The sequence below is a fragment of the Globicephala melas genome, chromosome 19, assembly GCF_963455315.2.
Source record: "Globicephala melas chromosome 19, mGloMel1.2, whole genome shotgun sequence".
Classification (NCBI taxonomy): Eukaryota; Metazoa; Chordata; class Mammalia; order Artiodactyla; family Delphinidae; genus Globicephala; species Globicephala melas.
Genome location: NC_083332.1, coordinates 7,593,868 through 7,617,310, shown reverse-complemented (window position 1 = coordinate 7,617,310; position 23,443 = coordinate 7,593,868). Strand labels below are relative to the sequence as shown.

Below are 23,443 nucleotides of genomic sequence, written 5' to 3'. Positions count from 1 at the left end.
GCCAGTCAGCAGCACACTCCTGTGGTTCGGGCGAGTGTCTGCCCAGGGGCGGGCGAGCGTAGCTTGCAAGCCTCCAGTATCCAGAACACTGCAAATCCTAGGAGCGACGGGGATTTGCAGTCCTCGGTGCAGAAACGTGCAACTCAAGAGGGTCCCAGGAGACCATACAGTCTGGGTGAGGGGCTGATCAAATCAGGCGGCCGGCTCTTTGCAACCGAGGGTTCAAGGGGACACAAGGCGCTCCTTCTACAAGGTGGGTGAGCCTGGCTCTTGCAAAATCTGCAGCCCTCTCCTAGGAAGGAGGTTTGCAATCTGCACCAAGAGGTGTGCGCGGAGGGCCGGGGAGAGGGCAGGAGGAGGCGGCTGCCTTGAGGCGTGGCCAAAGCAAACTTCTTTCGCGGAAAAAAAAAAAAAAAAAGCCAAACCAAAACACCCGACGCCACAGAGCGAACCCCTCCTCTCGGCCCCCGCCAGACTCCGGCCTTGCACCCCAGCCGCGTGCCTCCCTCCGGCTGAAAGCGCGGGCCAATGGCGTCTTGACCCCTCTAGACGCACAGCCAATGGGACCCCTGGATCCGCCAAGTCCTGGGAGTGCGAGAGAGGGTCTCAGTGCGTGAAGTTACCTTGCCTTTTGGAGGGAGGCGGGACCCTGACCTATATTCACCCAATGGGAGACGGCGTTGGGGGCGGGACCGTGACCCAGTTTGGGCCAATGAGGCAGACGGGAGGGGGAAGCACATGGCTTTGCGCGTGCTGCCTGACGGGGAGGGTGGGTAAAGGGGTGGGAGGGGAGAAGAGCCGCTTAAAGGAGCCGCGAATCCAAATGACGGGAAACGGGAAGCCAAAAAACCGAGTAGTGGGGTTTAGGAAGACGGAGATTGGTTTCTAGAAGAAGGCTGCTATTCTTTAATACCCAAATATTTCCCCGCCGCCCCTAGAATCAGACCACTGAGATACAGGAAGTATTCTGTCCCTTTAATAGCTTTGTTTTGGGGGTGACTCCCCCCCTTGTGGGGAGGCTTGGGAAAGGCAGGCGCAATCCTCGATGGGGAGTCTCAGCGACCATGGGGGGTACCATCCACTGTAAGATGACACGGGTGGGGGGCGTTAGTTTAGGGCACGATAGGATGGACCCTGAAGGGAGCATGCAGGGGGCGGGGATGGGGGTGGGTGGGTGGGCCGCCCGGGGCTCTACCACAGGGAGGGCTGCGAAGGGGGAACCGGAATGTACCAGGTTGAGAAGCTGGGGGAAATGGTTATACTGCACTGGGCTGAACCATAGGGAGGCAGCAGGAGGGTGGAATAGGGACATCCGGTTTCAGCATTAGTGGAACTACGTGAAGGTATTCATGGGTGGGGGGTATGGGCTGTACCATGTTGAGAAGCCAGAGAGGTAGACGTTAGATCACTGGGCTGAACCACGAGGAAGCAGTGGGGGGGGAAGGGGATTGTACCATGCTGTTTCTCAGTAAGGGAGGTGGGTTGTACCACATGAAAACAGGGAAAAGGATTCGGGCTGTACCATTTCGGAAAGCCATAGTAATAGGCACCACGGACCAGTACTTGATCGTACCATAAGGAAACCAGGGGGCTCGGGTTATACACCAAGTTGCAAGCAGCGAAGAAGACAAATCATGGACCAGCAATGGTCTATGACCGGGAGGTGGGTTGTACCACTTTGACACAAAGGGGGAAGGGAGAAAGAGCGAGTGAGAGCTCAAGAGGCTGGATCATACAGAGCAGCAGAGGGGGGTAGGACTGTATCATATTGAGACACCAAGGGGAGACACATAGGCGGGTTAGACCAAGACGTGGAGGGGGTGCAGACTGGATCATACCATGCAGACGGTAGTTGGGGCCTCGGCAGCGCCTCTCGGGGTGCCGGGGGTCCCTGTTGCCCCTCAAGGCCCTGTGGGCCAAGGGCTGCAGGGGCCGGCCGTTACCGCTGAGGCTCTGGAAGATCTGGGACGGAGGATTCTGGCTCAGGAGTCTCAGGGAGTGCATCTGCCGTGGAAGCGGGTTGGGAAACTGGGAGTGAATAATGAATGGTTCTGGTGACGTCACGCAGGAAGCCCTGCCCCCGAGAGCGGGTGGGCGGGGTCTTGCGCAGCCCCCACCAGATGCTCCAGGGTTGTCAGACTCTCGAATCCCCTCCAGTTCCCTCTCAACCGGGGGTAGGAGGGTAGGTGAGGCAAGGGGACACCCAGGCCAAGGAACGGGTTGGGGGTGGCAGGGAGGGCGCAATGGGCTGCCAGGGTCACCTGGAGGGAGGTGATATTTAGGGCCCTGTCAATGAGGATCCAGGTAACAGTCTCCGAGCAGGGTGGGGTGCTGAGAGAGCCCTGATAGGTGATGAAGCCAAAGGATTCGGGGAACAGGAGCTCCAGGCTCAGGTCTTGAAGAAAGTAGGCATCATCTGCGGGAATATCAGGTCAGAGTGAAGAGGGGTGCCCCTGCTGAACTCCCCTTTGTGCACACCCCAGCCCCACCCTCTCCACCCTCCAATGCCCAGGGACTTACTCTTGTAGGAGATGCGGGTGATGGTGTCCCGGTTAAGGAGGCGGCTAAGGAATGGGTTTGAGCTACCAGCCACCTGTGGGGAAGTATGAGGTGAGGAGATAGGAACCCGGAAGTCCAAGCCCCCAACTCCTTCCTCCCCTAGGACCCCGGAGTCTGGGGCCTTCCAGCCTCCCTCTTCTCAGACCCCAGGTTCCAGCCCCTCCCTCCCGAATCTTGCCTGGGCTTACATTGACAAAGAGGCTGAGAATGGCCAGGCCATTGGGGCCCCGGGAGGCGGCGCTGAGGTTCCCGTAGAGTTCTTGGTTGAAGTGGATGAGCTGCACCTGCGAGGGGAGCACAGAGAGTGGGGTCCCCTGGCAGACAGGGGGGACAGAATGGGCAATGGGTGCAGCTCTGGGCCTTTGGGGTCCCAAGTCAGGTTAAGGATTAGTGTTCAGGGTTGCGGGGGTAGTTCTGTGGAGGAGGATGGGATGAGGCATTAAGAGGAGGGTGAGGTGGGAGGAATTGGGTCGACTCAGGGTGAAGGTCGAGGGTCAGAGGTTATCAGGCATCACCTCAGCAGAGAAACCCTGGTGGTTGATCTGGTGTTCAGAGCCAGCTCCATCACGCGCTCCAAATAGCAGCCGCAGTTCACTGAGTCGGTGGCTATAAAGGAGGGGCCCCCCAGACACATTGACCACAGGCCGGGGTGCAGGCAGGAAGGAGACATGGCGACCGGTGTTGTACAGGGTTCCCCGGAGCTGTGGGAGAGGTGGAGGCCTTCACAGGGATGCAGAGAGAAGACCTTTTCCCTACTGTTTTCCATTCGTACATTTCCCTCTGCCAACAAACATTTAATCATTCAGCATAGTCTGAACACTAATGTCTTTCCAGACTCTGGGCTGGTCCATGGTAGGTGCTCAATACTGGTGAATTTAATTAACAAATATTTATTGAGCTGCTACTATGTGCCATGGATGCCAGGAAGAGAGCAATGAGCAAGTAGACAAAAATTCTGGGCCTCATGGAGCTTCTGCTCCAGTGGAGGAGAGACAGACAATAAATTCTGAATCATATAAGTAAATGCTTAGTTAATTACATCCTATGCTCACACTGGGGAGAACTGGGAGTTCTGATAAAGTATAATAGGACACCCAGGGAATTCCTTGGCAGTCTAGTGGTTAGGACTCTGCGCTTTCACTGCCAGGGTTTGGGTTCAATCCCTGCTTGGGGAACTGAGATCCTGTAAGCAGCACAGCCAAAAAAAGGGGGGGACGACCCATAGATTGGGATGGGGGTGGGGTGTCAAGAAAGGCTTCCATGAGGAAGTGACATTGGAATGGAGACCTGAAGGATAAGGAGGGGTTAGTTGCAAGGAGCAGGGAGAAGGGCATTCCAGAAGGGAGAACAGTCAGTGCAAAGCCCTGAGATGGCCTATTTTAGTGACAGTGAAGAAGCCAGTGGGACCAGAGCCCAGTGAGCAAAGGAGAGAGTGGTGATGGGAGCCAGATGGTGCACAGCCTTGTGGGCAATGATGGGGTATTTTGTATTTTTATTTAAATAATTGAATGTATGTAACACACTTGGCACAGTGCCAGGCACGTGCTAAGTACTATGTAAGTGTGTGCTGTTATTACTTGTCCTAATAGAAGGATTTTGAGTAGGAGAGAGTGGTATGATCTGGTTTGTGTTTTTAAACATCTCTCTAGCTGTGGGATGGAGAATGGATTGCAGGAGGCAGAGAAGCAGGCCAGCAAGGAGGCAATGGCACCAGTCCAGGTGCAAGATGATGGTGGGAGCAGTGGAGGGACAAGAAGTGAAATGCTGTTTAGCAAGAAGTCTAGAAAGGACATGGATGGGAAATGGGAGTGAGGGAGGAAATGAGATGGGGAATAGCTCTGAGACTTTTGGCTGAGTGAACGGTAGTGCCACCTCTTATGAGAAATGGTATTGCGGGACTTCCCTGGTGGTCCAGTGGTTAAGACTCTGCGCTTCCAGTGCAGGGGGTGCAGGTTCGATCCCTGGTGGGGGAAGCAAGATCCCACATGCCGCGGGGCGCGGCCAAAAAAAAAACCCACAAATGGTATTGCAAAGCGGGCAAACGCATGGATTCTGGGACCACACTGCCTAGCTTTGAATCCCAGCCCGGGCACTCTCTAGGTGTTTGACCTTGGGTAAGTAACTTAACCTCTCTATGCCTCAGTTTCTGCATCCATAAAATAAGGATAATAATTGTACCTATTTCATGGGGTTGTTGTGAAAATTAGAGGATTTATCAAGTTTGAAAACAGCGCCTGGCACACTGAGTCTGTTTTACCACTGATTCTAAGAGATGGGAAGACTAGGAGCCATGTTTGAGGAGGGAACAATTGGTGGTCCGCTGTGGAGTGTAAGTAGCCTCCTCTCCACCCCTTGTGTTGTAGGCCTCCTTCCCCAAGGCTAGCCTCCCAACTGAAAGCCCTGCCCCCCCACCTCCACTCAGGCCCAGCCCCAGTGGATTCGGTAACCCCGCCCTCCAGGCCCCTTACCTTCTCTCCCCCTGTGCTGAGTCTCAGCGGGGGCAGAAAGGGGTCATAAAGGACCCTCTTCAGCTCCACATCCACGGGGCTCTGTCGCTTCCCCACAGCACACAGACTCCAGGCTGCGTTCACCAGGCCCCAGAAGGGAGGCCCTGGGAGCAGGTGTGGGGCAGGGAGGAAAGGGAGTCAGAAATATGGACTGGATCCCAAGGCTGGGATCTGCTGGGAAGGCTGTGGTCTGGACTCCTTGGATCCCAGGAGACGAAGGGCTGGGAATCTGGACTCCTGGCTTTGAGGGAGGAGGGGGCTGGGATCCAGAATCCTAGGTCCTAGAAGAATCTTGGAGGAGTTTCCTAAGGACCGCCCCGCCCCCCCCAACACCTCCAAGTCTCTTTGATCAAACCTATCTTAAATTGTCATTGGGGAAGGAACTACAACTCCCAGCAGCCCCTAGACTGCCAGCCTACCCATCCAGTGCCTGCCTGCCCCAGAGCCCATGGGAGTTGTAGTTCTTTTCATCTCACTTGTACCACAGCCGGATAATGGATGTAGTGGGGAGAAGGAATTGCAAGAGAGGGCTGGACGAGGTGGGCAACGGGGCCACTGAACCTCTGGTTCTCAGTAGGAGCCAGGACCTACCTGCCTCTTTCCCAGGAAACACACACACACTTTTCCAGCCCCACACTCCCTTACCTTCCACTCCCTCCCACTCACTACTTGAAATGCTAATGTATAATGTCCCATGCTGAGCCCCTCGGGTTCAGAAGCTGGGCCTCCTGAGGGAGGAAGGAAGGGGATGGGACTCCTGCGTCCTGCGGGGGTCGGGGGCGGGAAGGAGAGAACTCCTGGGTCTCAGGAAGAAAGCGCCCGGCAGCCCAGACTCCTGGGTCCCCGCCCTGGCTGCACCTGGCACGAAGTTTCCCTGGAGATTATCCTTGTAGCTCCACCAGTCCTCGGGGTCAGGTGCGGGTCCGATGTGAGCTGGGGAGAGAGCAGCCTGAACCCCTCTCCTTGGCACCCTTCCCCCACCCCAGTCAGGGGCTCCTGCCCCAACCCCCAGGCCTTACCTGCCGCCCCCAGTGCGGCCCAGAGTAGCAGCGCTCGAGGGGCGTTCAGACGAGCTGCACCCCCCATCCCCGGGAGGCCTCGGGGCGACCCCTTCCCAATGCCCTGGCCCGCCCTCTCTCAGCTTCTTCCTCTCTTTGTGGAACCCCGACCCCTCCGGACTTCCAGCCTTCCTCTCCTACCCACAGGGAGTCCCAGTTCCCCAGTTACTGAGGCAGCCGGGGACTGAGACGCCCCCACGCCCCTACTCCTCTCTCCTCTCCTCCCTCTCTATGCCTCCCCTTCCTCTCCTCTTTTCCCGAACCCTCCTTCTCCCTCTACCTCCCGATCTTCCTACTCTCTCTGCCTTATGCTTCTCCCTCGGGTTACCTCTGGGTCTCTAATCCACACCCCCCTCTTCGTTCTCTTTTCATTACGCTCTCGCAAGCCACCTAACTCCATACCTCCATCCCGCTTCTCTCCCCTTCTCCTCCTCCTCCCTCGCTCCCGCTCGGCCTCCAGCTCCTCTCCCTCTCCCCACCTCCTCCTCTCCTGCCTCCTCGGTTTCTCCGTCTCTCTCTTCTCTCTCCTCCCTTCCTCCCTCCTCCCCCTCCCTCTCTTTTCTCTCTTGCTGTTATTTAATTTTTCTATCGTTGTTTCGGGGTGGGGGGAGCTCTCACAGCAGAAAACCCTCCTCCTTGGGCTGGCGTGGGTGTGTGTGTGGGATGCCCCAGGGGCAGGATGGAGGGGTCGTTGGGGGGATGGTCCCCAGCTCCCAGCCGCGCTGGGGCCATGGGGGCGGGGGTGGCCCGGACACCTGGGGCCCAAGAGCTGGCAGTTTCCATCCTCCGCAGAAGGGGGAAGGGGGGCGCTTAAGGTGGAGCTGGAAGAGTCCTCGGATGTCTTCCCTCTCAGGGCCGCTGGCCCCGGAGGATCCGGCGTCTTCCAGCTCGCGGGGACCCAGGTTGGAGCCTGCATCAGTGCCTGCAGCCCCCCGCCCAATGCATCACTCGGGCCTCCGCCAGGGGCTCCCTTAACCCGGCGGCGGGATCCCCTGGGAGACTGGCGCGCGATGTGGGCGGCTGACCAGGAGGGGGAGGCAGAGACTTGGAGAGGGAGAGAGAGAGGCTGGAGGAGCCGGGAAGGCAGAGAAGAGAGAGCAGAGGTGAGGTCAGGGAACAGTGGAGGCTTGGGAAGGGAAGGGGAGCCTGAGGTGGATACGGAGAGCCGTGGTGGAGGGAGATGCAGGGTAGAGATGAGAGGGCAGGCTGGGGCGGTTGGGGGGCTGCTGGGGGAGGTGGTGGCGGCAGGAGAGAGACAGAGAGACTTACATACATTGAATGAAGGAGATACAGAAACAAATACACGCCGAGAAGAGAGAGAGATACAGAGAGAGGGAGACCCCCAGAATGACAGGGAAAAAATACAAAAGGAGACAGATGCAGATGGAGGCAGAGAAAGAGATACAGAGACCCACAGAGACACAGATGTAGACACACAAACTTGGAGATAGAAGCAGAGAGACCTAGACAGAGAGAGAGAGAGGAGAGAGAGAGTCCCACATACCAGGTTAAAGATGGAAGAGCAAGATGCCAGGCAGGAGGTGTGTGGGGAGAGACAGAAACAGAAAAAGAGATCTAAAGACAGAGCGACAGAGAAACACTCACCCAGAGCAAGGGGCAGAGAGAGGAGGAGACAGAGACCGAGGCGAACACACGTGCACATCTATAAAGAGACGCACTCATGCAGAGAAAGAGGTATGAACAGAGACCAACAGATGGACAGAGACAGAGAGACCCAGATAGGGGGAGAGAGTCCCAGAAACAGGTCAGCTGACATGAAGGATGAGACTAAAGAGAATTCAGAAACACAGAGTCATTCAGGGATAGAGAATTGGAGATGGACTTCAAGGACCTGTGATGGAGGGAGATGGAGACACCCAGGAGAGTCAGAAATCGAGAGACAGAGAAAACACGAGAAAGAAAGGTATATTCATTATCCCTTGTCACATAACAAATTATCTTAAAACTCAGTGGCTTAAAGCTACAAATATTTATTATGTCATGGTTTCTGAGGGGTGGGAAGTTTGGAGCAGTTTAGTTGGGTGGCTCTGGCTCAGATAACAACAGAGAACTCAGAGTCTCTCATGAAGGTGCAGTAAGCTGTTGGCCAGGGCTGCAGTCATCTGAAGGCTTGACTGGGGCTGGAAGGTTACTTCCAAGCTCACCTACATGGTGCTTGGCAAGAGGCCTCAGCTGCTCACTAGGTGAGCCCCTCCATAGGGCTGCTTGAGTGTCCTCACAACATGGCCGCTGACTTCCCCCTCAGAGCGAGTGATTGGAGAGAGAGAGAGAGGGAGGGGGAGAGAGAGAGAGAGAGAGAGAGAGAGAGAGAGAGAGAGAGCAAGCAGTGTCTTATATGACCTATGTCCAAAGTAACACATCATCCCTTTTTTTTTTTTGGCTGCATTGCATAGCCTGCAGGATCCCAATTCCCTGACCAGGGATTGAACCCAGGCCCCAGCAGAAAGCGCCGAGTCCTAACCACTGGACCGCCAGGGAATTCCTGACACCACCACTTCTTTATTCTATTCATTGGAGGTGAAACAGTAAGTCTAGCCCACATTCAAAGGGAAAGAGATTAAGCTCCTCCTCTTGAACAGAGGGGTATCAAAGAATGTGGGCTTATTTTAAAACCATCACAGGTGGGGAGAGGAAGAGAGAGAGGAATGGAGAGAGACAGACTCTTAAAGGCCCGTGAGGCTTAGAGGTTGGTGAGACACTTATTCAGAAAGGCAGGAATGTGTCAAGAGAGACTCTTGAAGACAGAGGGAGCTGCGGAGACAGGGAAAAGAGTCAAGGCAAAGGAAACCAAAGCAGCAGTAGTAATAATAATAATTACAGTAATAGCAGCCAGCACATAAAGTACCTACTACATACCAGGCAAAGTTCTGAGCACTTTCTATGAACTGACTCATGTAATCATCACAGCCTCTCTATGAAAGAGAAGATGTTGTTATCCCATTTTACAGATGAGTAAGCCAAGTCTCAAAGGGCTTGCCCAGAGTTATACAGGAAGGAAGCAAAGAAGGATGGAGAAAATATGATGGAGACATATGTGCAGAGACTACGGGGAAGTGGCAGGAAAAGACTGGCAGAAGAACCCAGCTCTGACAGACACATAAATCAATAAGAAATGGAAGCCAGGGACTTCCCTGGTGGTGCAGTGGTTAAGACTCGCGCTCCCAATACAGGGGGCCTGGGTTCAATCCCTGGTCAGGGAACTAGATACACATGCATGCCACAACTAAAGAGCCTGCGAGCTGCAACTAAGGAGCCTGCCTGCCGCAACTAAGACCCGGCGCAACCAAATAAATAAATGGAAGCCACTCTGATTGAGAGTTTTCTAGACACTGGGGCTGTACCACGCACTCTTTAGGTTTTGTTAACCCTCAAAGTTGCCCCATCAGGTGGGGGTTAGTATTAGCCCCATTATACAGATAGAACCCCGAAGCTCAGAGAAGGAAGTAACTCACCCAACATGTCATGGGTTGACTGATGCCTCCCTCCCCCCAAAAAGAGACATGCCCACTCAGAACCTGTGAATAGGACCTTATTTGGCAAAAGGGTCTTTGGAGATGTAATTAAGATAATGATCTTGACATCAGATCATCCCACATTGTCTGGGTGAACCCTAAATCCAGTGATAAGTTCTTATAAAATAAAGGCATAGATAAACAACGGGGATTTACTGTATAGCACAGGGAACTACATTCAATATCTTCTAATAAACTATAATGGAAAAGAATCAGGAGAAAAGAATATAGATATATCTATACATATGTATATATATCACCGAATCATTTTGTGCACACCTAAAACTAACAGAATATTGTAAATCAACTATACTTCAACTTAAAAAAAAGAAAAAGGGAAAAGAAAGGCAGGGGGAGATTTAAGACACAGGAGAAGGTGATGTGAAGACAGAGCAGAGATTGGGGTGATGCAACCACAAGCCAAGGAACACGAGGAGCCACCAGAAGCTGGAAGAGGCAAGGATGGATCCTCCCCTAGAGCCTTCGGAGGGACTGTGGCCCTGCCCACACCTTGATGTCAGACTTCTGGCCTCCAGAACTGTGGGATAAATTTCTGTTATTTTTAGCCGTGCAGTTTGTGGTAATTTTTTATAGCCGCCTACCCCAGGGATTGGGAGACATCATGAGAAAGACATGGAACTCATCACAGGGAGAGCCAATGAAGGAACCAGAGATACACGGAGGGAGAGAAGACAGACTGACATGACAGGAAGAGTAGGCTCTTCCCACACTTTGACTCTCCTCCTCCAGGAAGCCCTCCCTGACCTTCAGGCTAGGTCTGTGTCTTCTGTGGACCTTCTCAATGTCCTGGGTACCTCCATTAGAGCACAGATCTCATTAGGAGAGGGACTGTGTTCCTGTGTGCCCTTCCTCCAGGGCCCAGGCCCGACCCATCTCTGGGTCCCCGGCATCACCCTACATAAAGGACATGGGCGTCCTCAGGAGAGAAGTCGGGCGTGATTGAATGAGACGATGCTCCTGATGTCTCTCCCTAGAGATTCTCACCCCTCCCATCAGCCTGGGAGACACTTGGGTTTCCTTCAAGGCCCAGGGAGGGCCTCACCTCCTCCAAGAAGTCTTCCCTGACCTCTCAGCCTGGGCCCTGTGCTGCCCCCATTATTACACATCACACCAATGTGACTGTACCCAGGTCTCTCTCCTACCTCACCCTCCCAGACTGGGAGCTCCTCCAGGGCAAATCCGGGGACTGACTCAGGTCTTAGTCCCAGCATTTCCCAGGGAGAACTTGGGAGAATATGTTGAATGAATGAATAAGTGAGTGAATGAAGTGAAATATAGGGACTGTGGCATTGCATTTAGAAATGGCTAAGAAAAAGATTTTCTTACATGGGGGTAAGAGGAAGTCTTCCAGTGTAGGTAACATTTTCCTGACCCTCTTTCTGTCCCCATAACATCCCAGCCCTGGCTCAGAACTCATCTTCTCCCACCAGGATCCTCCCTCCAGCCCCTCCCCCACCGCAGTCTCCCTCCCCCTCCAGTCTACCCTCCAGGGACCCCGGAGGGGTCTTCTACATTCAGAGTTGACCTCACTTCTCCCCTAGTTATAGCCTTCCCATAGCTCCCCAGCACCTCTGGACAAAGTCCCCACCTCTCCACCTTTCTTGTCATGTCCAAATCCTTCCTCTGTCCTTCAAGACCTACCTCAGACGTCACATCCTCTGAGAGAAGTTTCCTGACTTGCAGGCTGTATTCAAGGCCTTCTTGGGGCTGGCCCAGTGAACGGAGCCACCTCTGTGATGGTCCATATCACATTTGTTTCTCATACAGGGCTGATCCTCTGGTCATAGACCACCTAGGGTTCCCCAGAGGCACTGGGGAAAAACTCAGGCCCTCAGCCTGGTCTTAGAGGCCCCACATGCCCTGACTACCCCCTATCCCCAGCCTCATTTCTCCTCTCTTACCACACCGGGCCCTCTGGCCTCTGGACCTTTGCACAAATTGTAACTTCTAACTTGGCCTTTCTTTCTGCCTCCTCTGCTGGGCAAATTCGTGCTCAGCTCATATGCATTTCAGGAGTCTGCTCTTTCAGGAAGCCATCAGTGATGCTGCGGTGGGCAGGGGCCTCTTCTGAATTCTGGAAGCCACCTGTGCTGCTTCCATTATAGCAGCAAGACAGACTGGGCTCAATGCCCAGAGGCGGGAGGGAATGGCCAGGCCGGAGGTGGGTCCCAGATGTGAATTTCACGCCTATTCGTCTCAGGCACTGGGAACAAAGTTTGGGTCAAAAAGAACATATGCGGCTTGCCCCGCTCCTCACTTTTGTCTCCTACGTCCCCAACCCCTGCGTAGGAGGGAGCAAGGCCAGGACTCTCCGGGCCCGGGTGGTTCCCACAGCCCCTCTTGGCCTCCTCGCCCCTCCTTCCCTGCTCTTAACTCTCTGGGGGAGCCTGGGAAAAATCCTCCCGATCTGTGTTCTCACCTCCTGGGTTCGCCTCTCCTGGGGGATGTGTGGCCACCAGTGTTTAAATAATAAAAACAAACTCCAATGGCTCTTACTCTGGCCAGACACTGTTCTAAGCCCATTACCTACACATGTTAATTCATTTAATCCTCATAATATGCCCTGTGGGTTACTTCCTATTATCATCATCATCACCACCCCCATTTCACAGATGGGAAAACTGAGGAATAGAGAGGGATTTGAACCCAGGCGGTCTGGCTCCAGAGGCCACACACTTCATGAAAATCGTCTCTAGAGCAGTGCCGTCCAATAGAAGTTTCTGCGATGATGGAAATATTCTTTATCTGCTCTGTCGGATATGTTATCCACCCACCACCAATGTGGCAGTGGCTACTGATTGGATAGCTCAGCTCTGGAGAACTAAGTTTGAAGGCCGGCTACTTGCCAGCTACTTGTGTGATGGATGCTAAGTCTCCTTGCCTCTATCATTGCTTCTTTCTTTCTTTCTTTCTTTCTTTTTTAAGATTTAGATTTGTGGGCTTCCCTGGTGGCGCAGTGGTTGAGAGTCCGCCTGCCGATGCAGGGGACACAGGTTCGTGCCCCAGTCCGGAAAGATCCCACGTGCCGAGGAGCGGCTGGGCCCGTGAGCCATGGCCGCTGAGCCTGCGTGTCCGGAGCCTGTGCTCCGCAGCAGGAGAGGCCACAACAGTGAGAGGCCCGCGTACCGCAAAACAATAAAAAATAAAAAAAGAGAGGAAAAAGAAGGAGGAAGAGGAGGAGGAGAAAGAGAAGAAAAGGCAGGAGAAATCTTAAGTGTGAAAGGGACTCGACTTACCATTATTGGCTTTGAAGATAGAGGAAGGGGCCATGAGCCAACGAATGCAGGTGGCATCTAGGCGCAGGGAATGGAAAGGAAACATTCTTCCCTAGAGGTTCCAGAAGGAATGCAGCTTTGTTGACACCTTGATTTCAGCCCAGTAAAATCCATGTTGGGCTTTGGACCTCTAGAACTGTCAGAGAATAACTCTGTGTTGTTTTAGCAGCTGAATTTGTGTTACTTTGTTATGGCATCAATAGAAAACTAATACACTGGTTCTTCTCTCTTTCTGGGCACATAGGAGAATTCTGCTTTCCTGCCTTTGTGCAACTGTAATCCTGACTAATGAGCTGTGAGTAGAAGGGCTAGAGTCGTTCCTGGGCTAAAGCATCTATTTCTTTTTAATTTTTTTAATTAATTAATTTATTTATTTTTGGCTGTGTTGGGTCTTCGTTTCTGTGCGAGGGCTTTCTCTAGTTGCGGCGAGCGGGGGCCACTCTTCATCACGGTGCGCGGGCCTCTCACTGTTGCGGCCTCTCTTGTTGCGGAGCACAGGCTCCAGACGCGCAGGCTCAGTAATTGTGGCTCACGGGCCCAGTTGCTCCACGGCATGTGGGATCTTCCCAGACCAGGGCTCGAACCCGTGTCCCCCACACTGGCAGGCAGATTCTCAACCACTGTGCTACCAGGGAAGCCCAAAAGCATCTATTTCTTGTGTGGGACCATTCAATACCCTCTGTCTGTCTGTCTGTCTCTCTCGCCCCCCTCCTCAGTGATCAAGGATACCATGGGTTGCAGCTGATGCAGTGACAAGACGGTGGATGCCTCTCAGCCTGGGTGCTTCAATGATTGTGTGGAAAATCGCCCCTTGCTGACTTGCATGGGACAGGTACATGAGAAAGAAATCAACTCTCGTTGTGTCAAGCCAACAGGGCTAGCCTAACCTGACTAATGGAAGTCCTTAATGAAGTACGGGAACTAGCTTGCTGCTATACAAGGCAGTGTGTTCCAGGAAGAGAGAAGGGCAAGTGCAAAGGCCCTGAAGCAGAGTGTTCTTGGTTTTTAAAGGAACAGGAAGGAGACCAGTGTAGCTGCAGAGGGGTGAGTGAGGGAAAGTTGTAAGAGGTGAGGTCAGGTATGGGGTGGGAGTGGACCAAGTAAGGTTTTGTAGAGCAGGGCAAGGACTTTGGATCTTATTCTGAGAAAGATGGGAAGACAAGAGTTTTGAGCATAGTAACAGCACGGTCCACTGGCGCCTAGGTCAGGGGTCTGACTTAGGTTTTAAATCATTATCCTAGCTTCTGTGTGAAGAAGACTCTAAGAGGGTAGTGGGGAGACCAGTATGGGGACTACCTGTAATCCAGGCAAAGAGTGGTGATGGCTTGGATCAAGGTGGTAGCAGTGGACATGGTAAAAAAAAAGAAAAAAGGCTGAATTATGAACATATTTACTATGTGTAACTGAAGAAACCTCAGGTAGAGTTGGAGTTGGGACAGGCCTGTAGGGGGCGCTCTCAGATCCCATCAGGAGACCTCAATTAACAGGAGAGAAGTAAACCTACATCTGTGATAGGAAGGTACCTCTAGGTTACTATCAGAAGGAAGAAGAAAACTTCTCTCCATCCAGGGCAGCTCAGCCAGTCAGGCTGTAGCAGGCCAACCAATGTGAAGCCTCCATACTTTGGACTCCCAGTTTCCTCCAATGGACTCTTTGGTTATTGCAGCCCCTCCCAACTCTCCTCTTTTCCCTATAAAAGCATGTTCCCCTTGCTTGTTCTCTGTATTTGCTTATGGTCACCCATTTTTGCGTATCGCTGATTGTGATTTCTCTGCTAGTCCCTAATAAACTCAGTTTTGTTGGTAAAATAGCTGGCCAATATATTTTTTAAATTTTATTTATTTATTTTTGGCAGCATTGGGTCTTCATCGTGTGCAGGCTTTCTCTAGTTGCAGCGAGAGGGGGCTACTCTTCGTTGCGGTGCGTGTGCTTCTCATTGCGTTGGCTTCTCTTGTTGCAGAGCACAGGCTCTGGGCACGCGTGGGCTTCAGTAGTTGTGGCACGAGGGCTCAGTAGTTGTGGCTCACGGGCTCTAGAGCACAGGCTCAGTAGTTGTGGCGCACGGGCTCTGCGGCATGTGGGATCTTCCCGGACCAGGGCTCGAACCCTTGTCCCCTGCATTGGCAGGCGAATTCTTAACCACTGCACCACCAGGGAAGTCCCTGGCCAATATATTATTAAAGTTGTAAGTAGATGTGAGGGTTAAGTAGTGGGGTAGGTGCCCGACTGAACTGATTTTGAGAAAGGATGGAAAGAGCAAGATAAAGAAATCTAGAACTTTTCTGAAACACAGAACTCTTCTTAGAAAAACCCTTAAAGACTCCTAACTCCTGCTTCAGATATGCCCGCACCCAGGGCCCAGTTGGAAGCCAAAGGCAAGCCTCCCTATATATAGGATAGTATTGGTAGCTTGGGGGTCAGCCACCTCCTGAAGGCTATTTCCTGCCTTTCTTAGTCTCCTCAGGAGCATACCCAGAACATTGGCGGGAGGGTCTGTTCTCTCTGCCTAGCACCCAATGACATCATGGCCCAGCCTGACTCCCCATTGGCTAAGAGGCCTGCTTTTCTCTCAGGGAAAGAATAGGTTGCTCTCTAGGCACCAGTGGACCTTAAGTCATATCACTTTGTCTGAGATTCCTTCAAAGTACTAGCTCACTTTCTCTCCTACCAAGGTCACCCAAATTTGAAATTTTTTGTTGATTGTGGGGGCAGAGGCCAGGGTGACAAGAAAGATCATAGGCCCTGACGGCCTTCCATTCCATAGTACTTAAGCTTCCTGCCTTTTTAACCCCATCCCTCTGGCCTGTAGGTACCCAGCTGTTGGGTGGAATCGAATTCTGCTTAGCACCAAGTGACGTCACACCACTCTGTGGCTCCCAATTGGCTATTCCCTCAGGAAAGGGTTTAGGCTGTGCTTCAAGACCAGGTGAACCCATGAGAACCCTCTTCAGATAGTCACTCAAAGTTCCATTATTCTTTTCTCAGAGACCATCCTGGGGCCATCAGAAACCAAGTGTTTCACAATCTGGAACTTTCTGGAAATCTGACACTGCTGTGCTTTCCTCAGGTGTATTTCCCGCCTTTTCTAGCCACCCTCCCCTCCCACCAGCTTTAACTAATCGTCAGGCAATATAAATCTGACTAGCACCCAGTGACGTCATACCAGCTTTTTCATTGGATTGGCTATTCTGTCAGAGAGCTGTAGCCATATTCGGCTCCACGGATTTCCTCGTGGCCTTCTTCATTTGCCCCTCAGATACCCTCCCAGCACAGGTCAGGGGTCTGTAGCCGACTTTCCCCAAGAGTTGAGACTTTATTGAGGGGACTAGCTGCGTAGGTCACAGGTCGAGTGTCCTAGCCAGAGACCAAGAGGTTTGCCACCTTTATTTAAAAGTCCCTCATGCCTCCTCGGTGCTGGCACATGCAAGTGACGTCAGGGGCTCTGCGGCGTCTGATTGGCTTGCTGGGGGACGCACCGTCGAGGTAGAAGACTCCTCTGGCGGTTGCTTCCAGTCCCTCCCTTGGAGTTTGAGGCCGCCTGGCTCCGGCTCTAGATCCTGGGTTCGGGGCTCGGGGTCGAAGGCCGCAGGCCGTGGCAACCCCTAGCGTGCTCCTCCTGCTGCAGCCGCCGCAGCGGCCGGGCCCAGCGCGGCCTCCAGGGCAGCGCGAGGCCATGGCGGTCGAGGACGAGGCGCGCGGGGTCGGGGCCGGCGGCCGCGCTGCCCAGCAGCAGGTAGTGGGTGGCGGGCCGCAGGCGCAAGCAGCCACAGGCCAGGTCGGCGCGGGGCACCCAGGCGTCCTGGCCGCCGCGGCGCACAGGCCACGCCGGCTGCTTGTATACAGCCAGGACGCGCACGGCCAGCCGCTGCCACGCCGGGCCCGCCGCCTCGGACGCCAGCACCTGCGCACGGAGCACTGCGGGGAGGGGAGATGTCAGGCCTGGGCGGTGGGGAGGCTCCGGGTCCCGTGGGGTCAGTCCTGGTGGGGAGGGGCCCGGGGCCCGGGACCCGAGAGTGGGCTTCCGGGATCGCATCAGTAGGGAGAGACCTTGAACCTTTGAGAGTGAGAGGTCTGGGGGTCTGGCTGTGTGCTGTGAGGAGTGAGATCTTTCTGGGGAGATGGGTCAAAGCAAGGAGAGTGGGGCTTATGGAGCGATAGGTTGGGTCACAGGATTGTGATTGGGAAGGCGGGGGAGGTGGGGGTTACTCTGGAGAGGGAGGCCAGACAGGGCGAGGAACCCAGGGGCCTACCAGGAATATGCCAGATGGGGTGCTTTGGGGGGTCATATTAGAAGCAGTGGGTACAGGGATTACTTAAAGGGTTAGAGGTCCCAGGAGGACCCTGCAGTGGGTGGGGCTGGGAACAAGGCCCAAGAGGCAAGTCCAGATCTCTAATGCCAAGGGGTCAGAAGGTATTAGGAGCAGACAGAGCCCTTGGAAAACAGGGGTATTGCCATGGGAGGGATCTGCATTTAGGATTAATTTGGGGGCCAGAAGGAGATCAGTCCTTGGAAGCTGAGGGTGGAGGTCATACTAGTGGTGATTCAGAGACGTGTCCTCTCTGAGGGGGTGAGGTGAGACGTGTTGGGAGCAGGACTCTGGCAGACAAGCTGGGTCTTTGGGGCAGAAGATCCCTGTGGGAGGTGGGGGGAGAAGCCTCCACCTTTGAAGTTCAAGGACACTAGTGGGCAGATGCTGAGCCTCAGGGAGGAGAGGTCTGGGATCCTATACCATTGAGGGAAGTAACTGGGACTGGGCTGAACTCATTGTCCAAGAGAGCCTGCAGCCACAGGCCCTGGGGTCGGGGGCTGGTGTGGACTGGTGGATTAGGGAACTGTGGGGTGAGTCTGTGGGAGTGGGGCTCCGATATCTCAGACCCTGATAGGAGGCAGGGGGTCTGAGACAGACAAGACGGTGCAAGGATCCCTTCCATTCAACCAGTTGCCCTTTCTCCTTCCATCCTCAGGAGGCCACCTCCCTCCCTCAGAGACGTCAGGCTGAAGGAGATCGTGAAACTCTGCAAGGCCAATAACATGGGGAGAGAGGAGACCTAGGACGGTAGGGAGCGCCCCTCCCCACCGCCCCTTCTGCCCATTGTCTGCTGTCCTGTTAGGTTCTAGATCAGGAAGGGCCCTGTAGAGTCCAACACCCCTTCCCATTTAAGCTGAGGAAACTGAAGGCCAGAGAAGGGGGCGGCTTGCAGCAGATCAGAGCCCCTGCTGGCCCTTTTCCTCCCCAGCACTCACCGTACTCCTGCTGGCAGTACCTCCGAAGGCTCATGTGTACCCTGGTGTCCGAGATATTGCAGTAGTTTTGACACTGAGGGTCTGGGGAGGGTCAGGCTGCAGTGGGCTCCTGAGGCCTGGACTACAGCGTTCTGCCCCTGCCCATCCCCTGCATTTCATCTTGACGGACAGCTGGGGTGCCTGAACCCTTGGGGACTGGGCTCGGTGGAACACCCCTGGATCCCCACCTGGAGGCCCAGTCAGCCCATCCCTGATCCCTCTTGCTGCCAGGGGTTTCTAGGCCAGCCAGTCTTACCCGAGCTGTAAGCATGAGGGGTTGTAGCAAGGGTGGTGGTTGCCTCTGGAATTCCTGTGAAAGAGCAGAGGAGAGACAGGGCCTTAGTGCCTCCCATGCGCAGCCCGCTCCCCCCGAGGAAGCAGGCTTCCAGACCCCAAATGTCTATTCCCCTGAGGCCCAAGAGTGGAAGCACACTTCGCCTTTCTCCCCCAGGACCTGGAGTCCTGGTCCCTGGCCACTTTCTTAAGACTCAGAAGCCCAGGTCCCCAGCCCCTTCCTCCCTCAGACCCAGGTATCCAGGCTCCCACCCTCTTCGTCCCCAAGATGGAGGAGACTGGACTTTCAGTCTTCACCTCCCTAAGGACTCAGAGTCCGGCCTCCACTCTCTAGCTTCCGTCTCCTACGGAGCAGGTCCTCACAACACCTGCCCCCTGGAGATCTGGGATGTCTCCTTCCCACCCCCCTTCAGACTTGGGCCCTGTCCCTCAGGACTCACGCTGGCAGGGCATCCTTGGGGAGCGGCTCTGCTGGTAGCCAGGACCGCAGCGGCTGCATGTCAGGCCAGTGACCCCTAACTTGCAGGAGCACTGCCCACTGGTCTGGTTGCAGGTACCACCTGTCGCCCCGATAGGATGGCACTGGCAGGCTACATGAGGAGAGGAGCTGGGGATGTGCAGTGCAGGCTCCCAGCCTCTTCCTCCCCAAGGACTGAGGAGACTGGAATTCCCTGGCCACTCCTCCTCAGACCCAGGATCCAGGCCCCCAGCCCCTCCCCCCTCAGACCCAGGATCCATGCCCCCGGCCCCTCCCCCCTCAGACCCAGGATCCAGGCCCCCGGCCCCTCCCCCCTCAGACCTGCCTGCCTCCTTTCCCTCTAGGCTGGGCTTCAGGCTGCACTCACCCCTGCAGGCCTTGCGGCTGTTGATAGGCTGGCTAGGGTCCCTCCAGAACCCCGGCTGGCAGTAGTGGCAGTGCCGCCCGGCTGTGTGGTGGCGGCACCGCTCACAAACACCCCCACTCCGGCCGCCCGACAGCCTGAACAGCTCAGAGTTGAACCTACAGCGTCGGGCGTGCTGGTTGCAGGAACAGGCTAGGAACAGGATGGAGTAAGGGCACATCAGGCCCGGCTCTCTGTTCCCCTTTCCCAGCTTTCTCCCCACTGCCCTCAGGAAAGAGACTGCCTGGGGGTCCCTAGGTAAGTGTGGGTCCTAGATGCTCTTCGTTGTCATCCTTAAAATGGGTGCACTGGACTGGAGCTGCATGAGCCCGAGAGGAGTGGTGAATGTGCTGGATGTCTGTGTAAAACCAGGGGGTGTAAAGAAGAGTGGCGGCTCTGGGCCTAGGCTGTGGAATCAGACCCCCGCGTGTAAGTGTCTCACTGTTTCCGTGGGCAAGTGACGACTCCTTTCTGTAGCTCAGTCTCCTTTGCTGTAAAATGGCATTTATAGTGTCTACTTCATGATCTTGAAATGCAACCACCTACGTAAACGGTGCTTACTTAACTCCGTACCCGACACAGAGCATGCCCTTGCCCGTTTAGCACATCCACGTGCCAGGCGCCATGTGCTGAGTGCTTGGCATGTTTCCTTCTCACAGCAGCTCTGTGAGACTGGGGCTGTCATCATCCCTATTTTATGGATGTGAGCACTGAGGCAGAGAGGCGAGGTCATCTGCCCAAAGAAACTCAGCTGAGGGGTGGTCAGAGGCAGGATTGCAACCCAGGCGCCCTCCAGTGCTTCTCATACAGCTCACATGAGGCCCACTTACCATGTACATCTTGCTGGGGAGTGTTGATCGGATTTTCAAAAGCAGTGGCTCTCAAACCTTACCGCTTATCCAGATTACGGGGGAAATGTTTCAAAAGAGCAACACAGATGCCAGGGCCCATCCCAGGGCTTCTGTGGGTCCAGGGGCCTGTATGTCTAGCAAGCATCCCAAAGTGAGATGCCGATGCAGGGAGTTCATGGACCACTCTTTGGAGAGATGAAAGGAGTTTTTGACTCCAAGAGGTTTGAGAGGCCTGTGAGATGCCGATGCGGGGAGTTCATGGACCACTCTTTGGAGATATGTAAGGAGTTTTTGACCCCAAGAGGTTTGAGAGGCCTGGACTGGCAGGGCCCCAAGGAGTAGCGGGAAGGTCAGGGAGCTGGGACAGCTGTGTGTTCTTGGGAAAATGACTCCCCCTCTCTGAGCCTCAGTGTCCTCCCATCCAGTGGGGATCTCAGTTCCTCTCTCAAGGGATTTTGTAGGCATTAGGGATGGCAGCACTCTTGAGATTATCAATCAGTAGAGTTGGGCTTTGGATTCTATAAAGCCCACAGCTCCGCCACAGGAGTTAGTCTCATCCTGTCTGCCCAGACCCTTCTCCATCACAACACTGTTGGTCTGTTACCCAGGTTCGGAGGGTCGGCTGCCCAGCTCAGCCTGAGGGGATGTGGTGATCCACAGAGGGACAGCCTCCCCAGCTCCCAGGCCCTGTCCTCCCCCAGGATGGACCCCACCCCACCCTTAGGCCACGTGATTCTCCCCTCCCTCACTCCCCTGTAGGGGCATCAGATCTTACTGGTAGGAATGGGCCAACTGGACAGAGGCCTGGGATGATGAGAACAGCGGGTCAAAGGGGACCCAAGTGTGATGAGAACAGAGTGGGGAGCAGAGGACAGCTGGGATGGTCTGTAAGTTAGTCCACTCGACATTGCAGGAAGACGTAGAGGGGGAGAGGGGCAAAGGATGTGTGAGGTGGAGAGAGAGGGAGGTCCAGGAGCGAGAGAATGGAGGGGTGTGTGTGTGTGTGTGTGTGTGTGTGTGTGTGTGTGTGTGTGTGTGTGTGTGTGTGTGTGTGTGTGTGTGTGTGTGTGTGTGTGTGTGTGTGTGTGTGTGTGTGTGTGTGTGTGGTGTGTATCTATCCATGGAGTGGAGTTAGCAAGGCCATGTAACACACTCAGACTCTAGCAAGGCTGCAGGCTGGAGGTGGGATGAGGAGGGCTGTCTCTGAGGAGAGCCGCTGGAGGGATGGGGAAGGGCCCAGACTCAGGCCCAGTCTGGAAGCCCTGAGGATGGGGGAGGGCATTGAGTGGGGCCTGGGGAGCTCTGGTCCAGCTGGAAGGCTGGTGGATGGCCCAGCCTCTCGGAAGCCTTCTCTGAGTCCAGTCCCAGCACTGCCCCTTGCTGACAGTGAGACGTAGAGCAAGTGACACGTCCCCTTGGGCCTCACCCTCCTCGTCTGGGCAATGGTAACATTGGCGGAATCAGATAACTCTTCCTCCGTGCCAGGTCCTGTATCAGGCTTTATTCTAAGGACTTTATTTTAATGTATTGAATTTTCACTACAGCCTGTAAAGGAAGGGCTGTTACTATCCTCACATTACAGGTGAGCCAATGGAGGCAAAGAGAGGTTTGGTCATTTGTTGGGGGTCACACAGCCAGGAAGCAGAGAAGCTGGGATTTGAGCCCAGGCAGTCTGGCTGGCTGCTGAGGCCATGCCCGTGTCTGCTGCCCGAGAACATCTAGTGTGACAGCACATAAAGGTGGCTGGCAAGGACAAGCTAAGACCCTTGGGCTTCTGCTCCTGAGCTCAGATCCCAGCCATGTCATTGCGCAAGGGACTTCCCAGCTCTAGCCTCAGTCTCCTCATCTGTAAAATGGGCCTGATGCAATACCTGCCCTGCACATAGTAGTTGCTGGATAAATATGTGTCTAATGAATAAATCCTTACCCCTGTGGTTGATTTGATGATTCCGAAAATGTCCAGTTGCCCTGTTTTCCTACAGCCACTCAGTAAATACCACCTGAGCACCTGCGCCAAGCCAGGCCCTGGGCTGGGAGCTCAGGAAATGTTATCCATATCACCATCACCGTGATCAAGTGTCGGGGAGACGCTGGAGCCCCCTAATGGGCATGTAAACAGCTGGAAGTCTGGGGACAGCACAGGTGGTGGGGAGGGAGTGGGCGGAAGCGAAGAGGGGGACTGGCTGGAGGACAGTATGGGGAGAAGCAAGGGGCATGCAGCTCTGGGGAGGGGGAGAACATCCTGCCCCTCAGGGAGAAGGGCCCAGCTGCTGGAGCCCTGTGGCCAGCTGGCGGGTCAGGGTGGGCCCAGGACTCACGCAGGCAAGGGTGAGGGTGCCGGGGCGTGGCAGGCCGCCAGGGCCAGTCGCGGTGGGATGGGCGGCAGCTCTCACACCCTGGGCCGGTGGTGTGGTGGCGGCAGCGGCAGCGGGGCGGCCGGTCACGGGCAGCACAGCGGGCTGCGTGGCCATGGCACTGGCAGCGGCCTCTCACTCCTGCTGCTGCCAGCCCTGCCTGGCCCCCGAGCTCCACACGGAGGTGACTGGCCACCACCCTGGCCTTAGGGCCCAGTGGGGCTCTGAAGGTCACCGTCTCGGGGCCTCCCAAGGCCCCCGGCCAGGCGGGTCTGCGCCACAGTGATCTCCAGGGCCCTCCGGTGGCCCAGGCGGCAGACAGGACCAGGGCTGGGGGTCCTGGGGTGCAGAAGCGCAGGCTGACGGACGTCAGGAGGAAGGGGCCACCCAAAGCCAGGGTCAGACTGCCATTGCAGGTGGCCCGGGGGCCGAGATCCGCCCCCGGGGAGGGGATGCAAGCCTGGGGACAGGAGGCAGCCATGCTGGCCAGCTGGGTCACTGGTGGGAGACAGAAGCGGGGGCGGCCCCCTGGATGGTAGCATGGGTCTGCGCTGGCCTGGCTCAGGAGGAGCAAGAGGGCAAAGGTCACTGGCATGGTTCTGGCGGAGGCAAGTACCTGGAGAGGAGACGAGTGTCTGGGCAGGGGGCCTCAGGCCGCCCTCGGGGGTCAGCCTCCAGCCCGCTCCCCAGGCTCCCTGAGGAACCCCAGCATTCCACCCCCAGCCCTGCCCCAGACCCCTCCCGGCTGCTTCTGAGCGAGGAAAATAGTTCCATCTGGGGAGAATTACTGTTTACATAACCCAAAGGGGAAAGAACGCAAGCAAAA

At 55.2% G+C, this 23,443-nt stretch overlaps 2 protein-coding genes and 1 long non-coding RNA gene across 9 annotated transcripts; 1 reads left to right on the top strand and 2 right to left on the bottom strand.

The window, feature by feature from the left end:
* Window positions 1-130: 130 nt before the first annotated feature.
* Window positions 131-7,784, bottom strand: CA11 (carbonic anhydrase 11). Of its 6 annotated transcripts, none has more exons than XM_060289736.1 (9): window positions 6,086-6,657; window positions 5,925-5,999; window positions 5,028-5,170; window positions 3,075-3,260; window positions 2,748-2,843; window positions 2,521-2,593; window positions 2,262-2,416; window positions 1,839-2,028; window positions 131-292 (listed from the first exon to the last, which is right to left on the bottom strand). In XM_060289736.1, exons 1-9 carry the CDS (start codon window positions 6,150-6,152, stop codon window positions 144-146), a joined length of 1,134 nt encoding a protein of 377 aa, XP_060145719.1. In that variant the 5' UTR covers window positions 6,153-6,657; the 3' UTR covers window positions 131-143. The 6 variants fall into 6 exon arrangements, with proteins under 6 accessions (XP_060145719.1, XP_060145720.1, XP_060145716.1 ...); XM_060289737.1 differs by having other exon boundaries at window positions 1,839-2,004; window positions 6,086-6,654; XM_060289733.1 differs by having other exon boundaries at window positions 143-292; window positions 6,527-7,784.
* Window positions 6,878-18,141, top strand: LOC132594055 (uncharacterized). Of its 2 annotated transcripts, XR_009560162.1 has the most exons (4): window positions 6,878-8,048; window positions 8,539-8,670; window positions 13,670-13,785; window positions 17,919-18,141. It is a non-coding gene; the product is annotated as an uncharacterized lncRNA (long non-coding RNA). The 2 variants fall into 2 exon arrangements; XR_009560161.1 differs by lacking the exon at window positions 17,919-18,141 and having other exon boundaries at window positions 13,670-14,729.
* Window positions 16,504-23,263, bottom strand: NTN5 (netrin 5). Its single transcript, XM_030873677.2, has 6 exons — window positions 22,582-23,263; window positions 19,377-19,565; window positions 18,972-19,121; window positions 18,494-18,547; window positions 18,199-18,279; window positions 16,504-16,868 (listed from the first exon to the last, which is right to left on the bottom strand). The coding sequence occupies exons 1-6, from the start codon at window positions 23,210-23,212 to the stop codon at window positions 16,504-16,506; spliced, it is 1,470 nt and encodes a 489-aa protein (XP_030729537.1). The 5' UTR covers window positions 23,213-23,263.
* Window positions 23,264-23,443: the final 180 nt, after the last annotated feature.

Excerpts from the sequence above, each read along its gene's own strand:
- NTN5 (XM_030873677.2), bottom strand. The coding sequence starts at position 23,212 with ATGCCAGTGACCTTTGCCCTCTTGCTCCTCCTGAGCCAGGCCAGCGCA. Across the intron at positions 18,548-18,971 it reads CCCAAGGATGCCCTGCCAGC|GAATTCCAGAGGCAACCACC; the intron begins GTGAGTCCTGAG and ends GCTCTTTCACAG. Across the intron at positions 16,869-18,198 it reads GTACTGCCAGCAGGAGTACG|TGCTCCGTGCGCAGGTGCTG; the intron begins GTGAGTGCTGGG and ends CCCTCCCCGCAG.
- CA11 (XM_060289733.1), bottom strand. The coding sequence starts at position 7,040 with ATGCAGGCTCCAACCTGGGTCCCCGCGAGCTGGAAGACGCCGGATCCT. Across the intron at positions 2,844-3,074 it reads ACCAGGGTTTCTCTGCTGAG|GTGCAGCTCATCCACTTCAA; the intron begins GTGATGCCTGAT and ends CTCCCCTCGCAG. Across the intron at positions 2,594-2,747 it reads TTCTCAGCCTCTTTGTCAAT|GTGGCTGGTAGCTCAAACCC; the intron begins GTAAGCCCAGGC and ends ACTTCCCCACAG.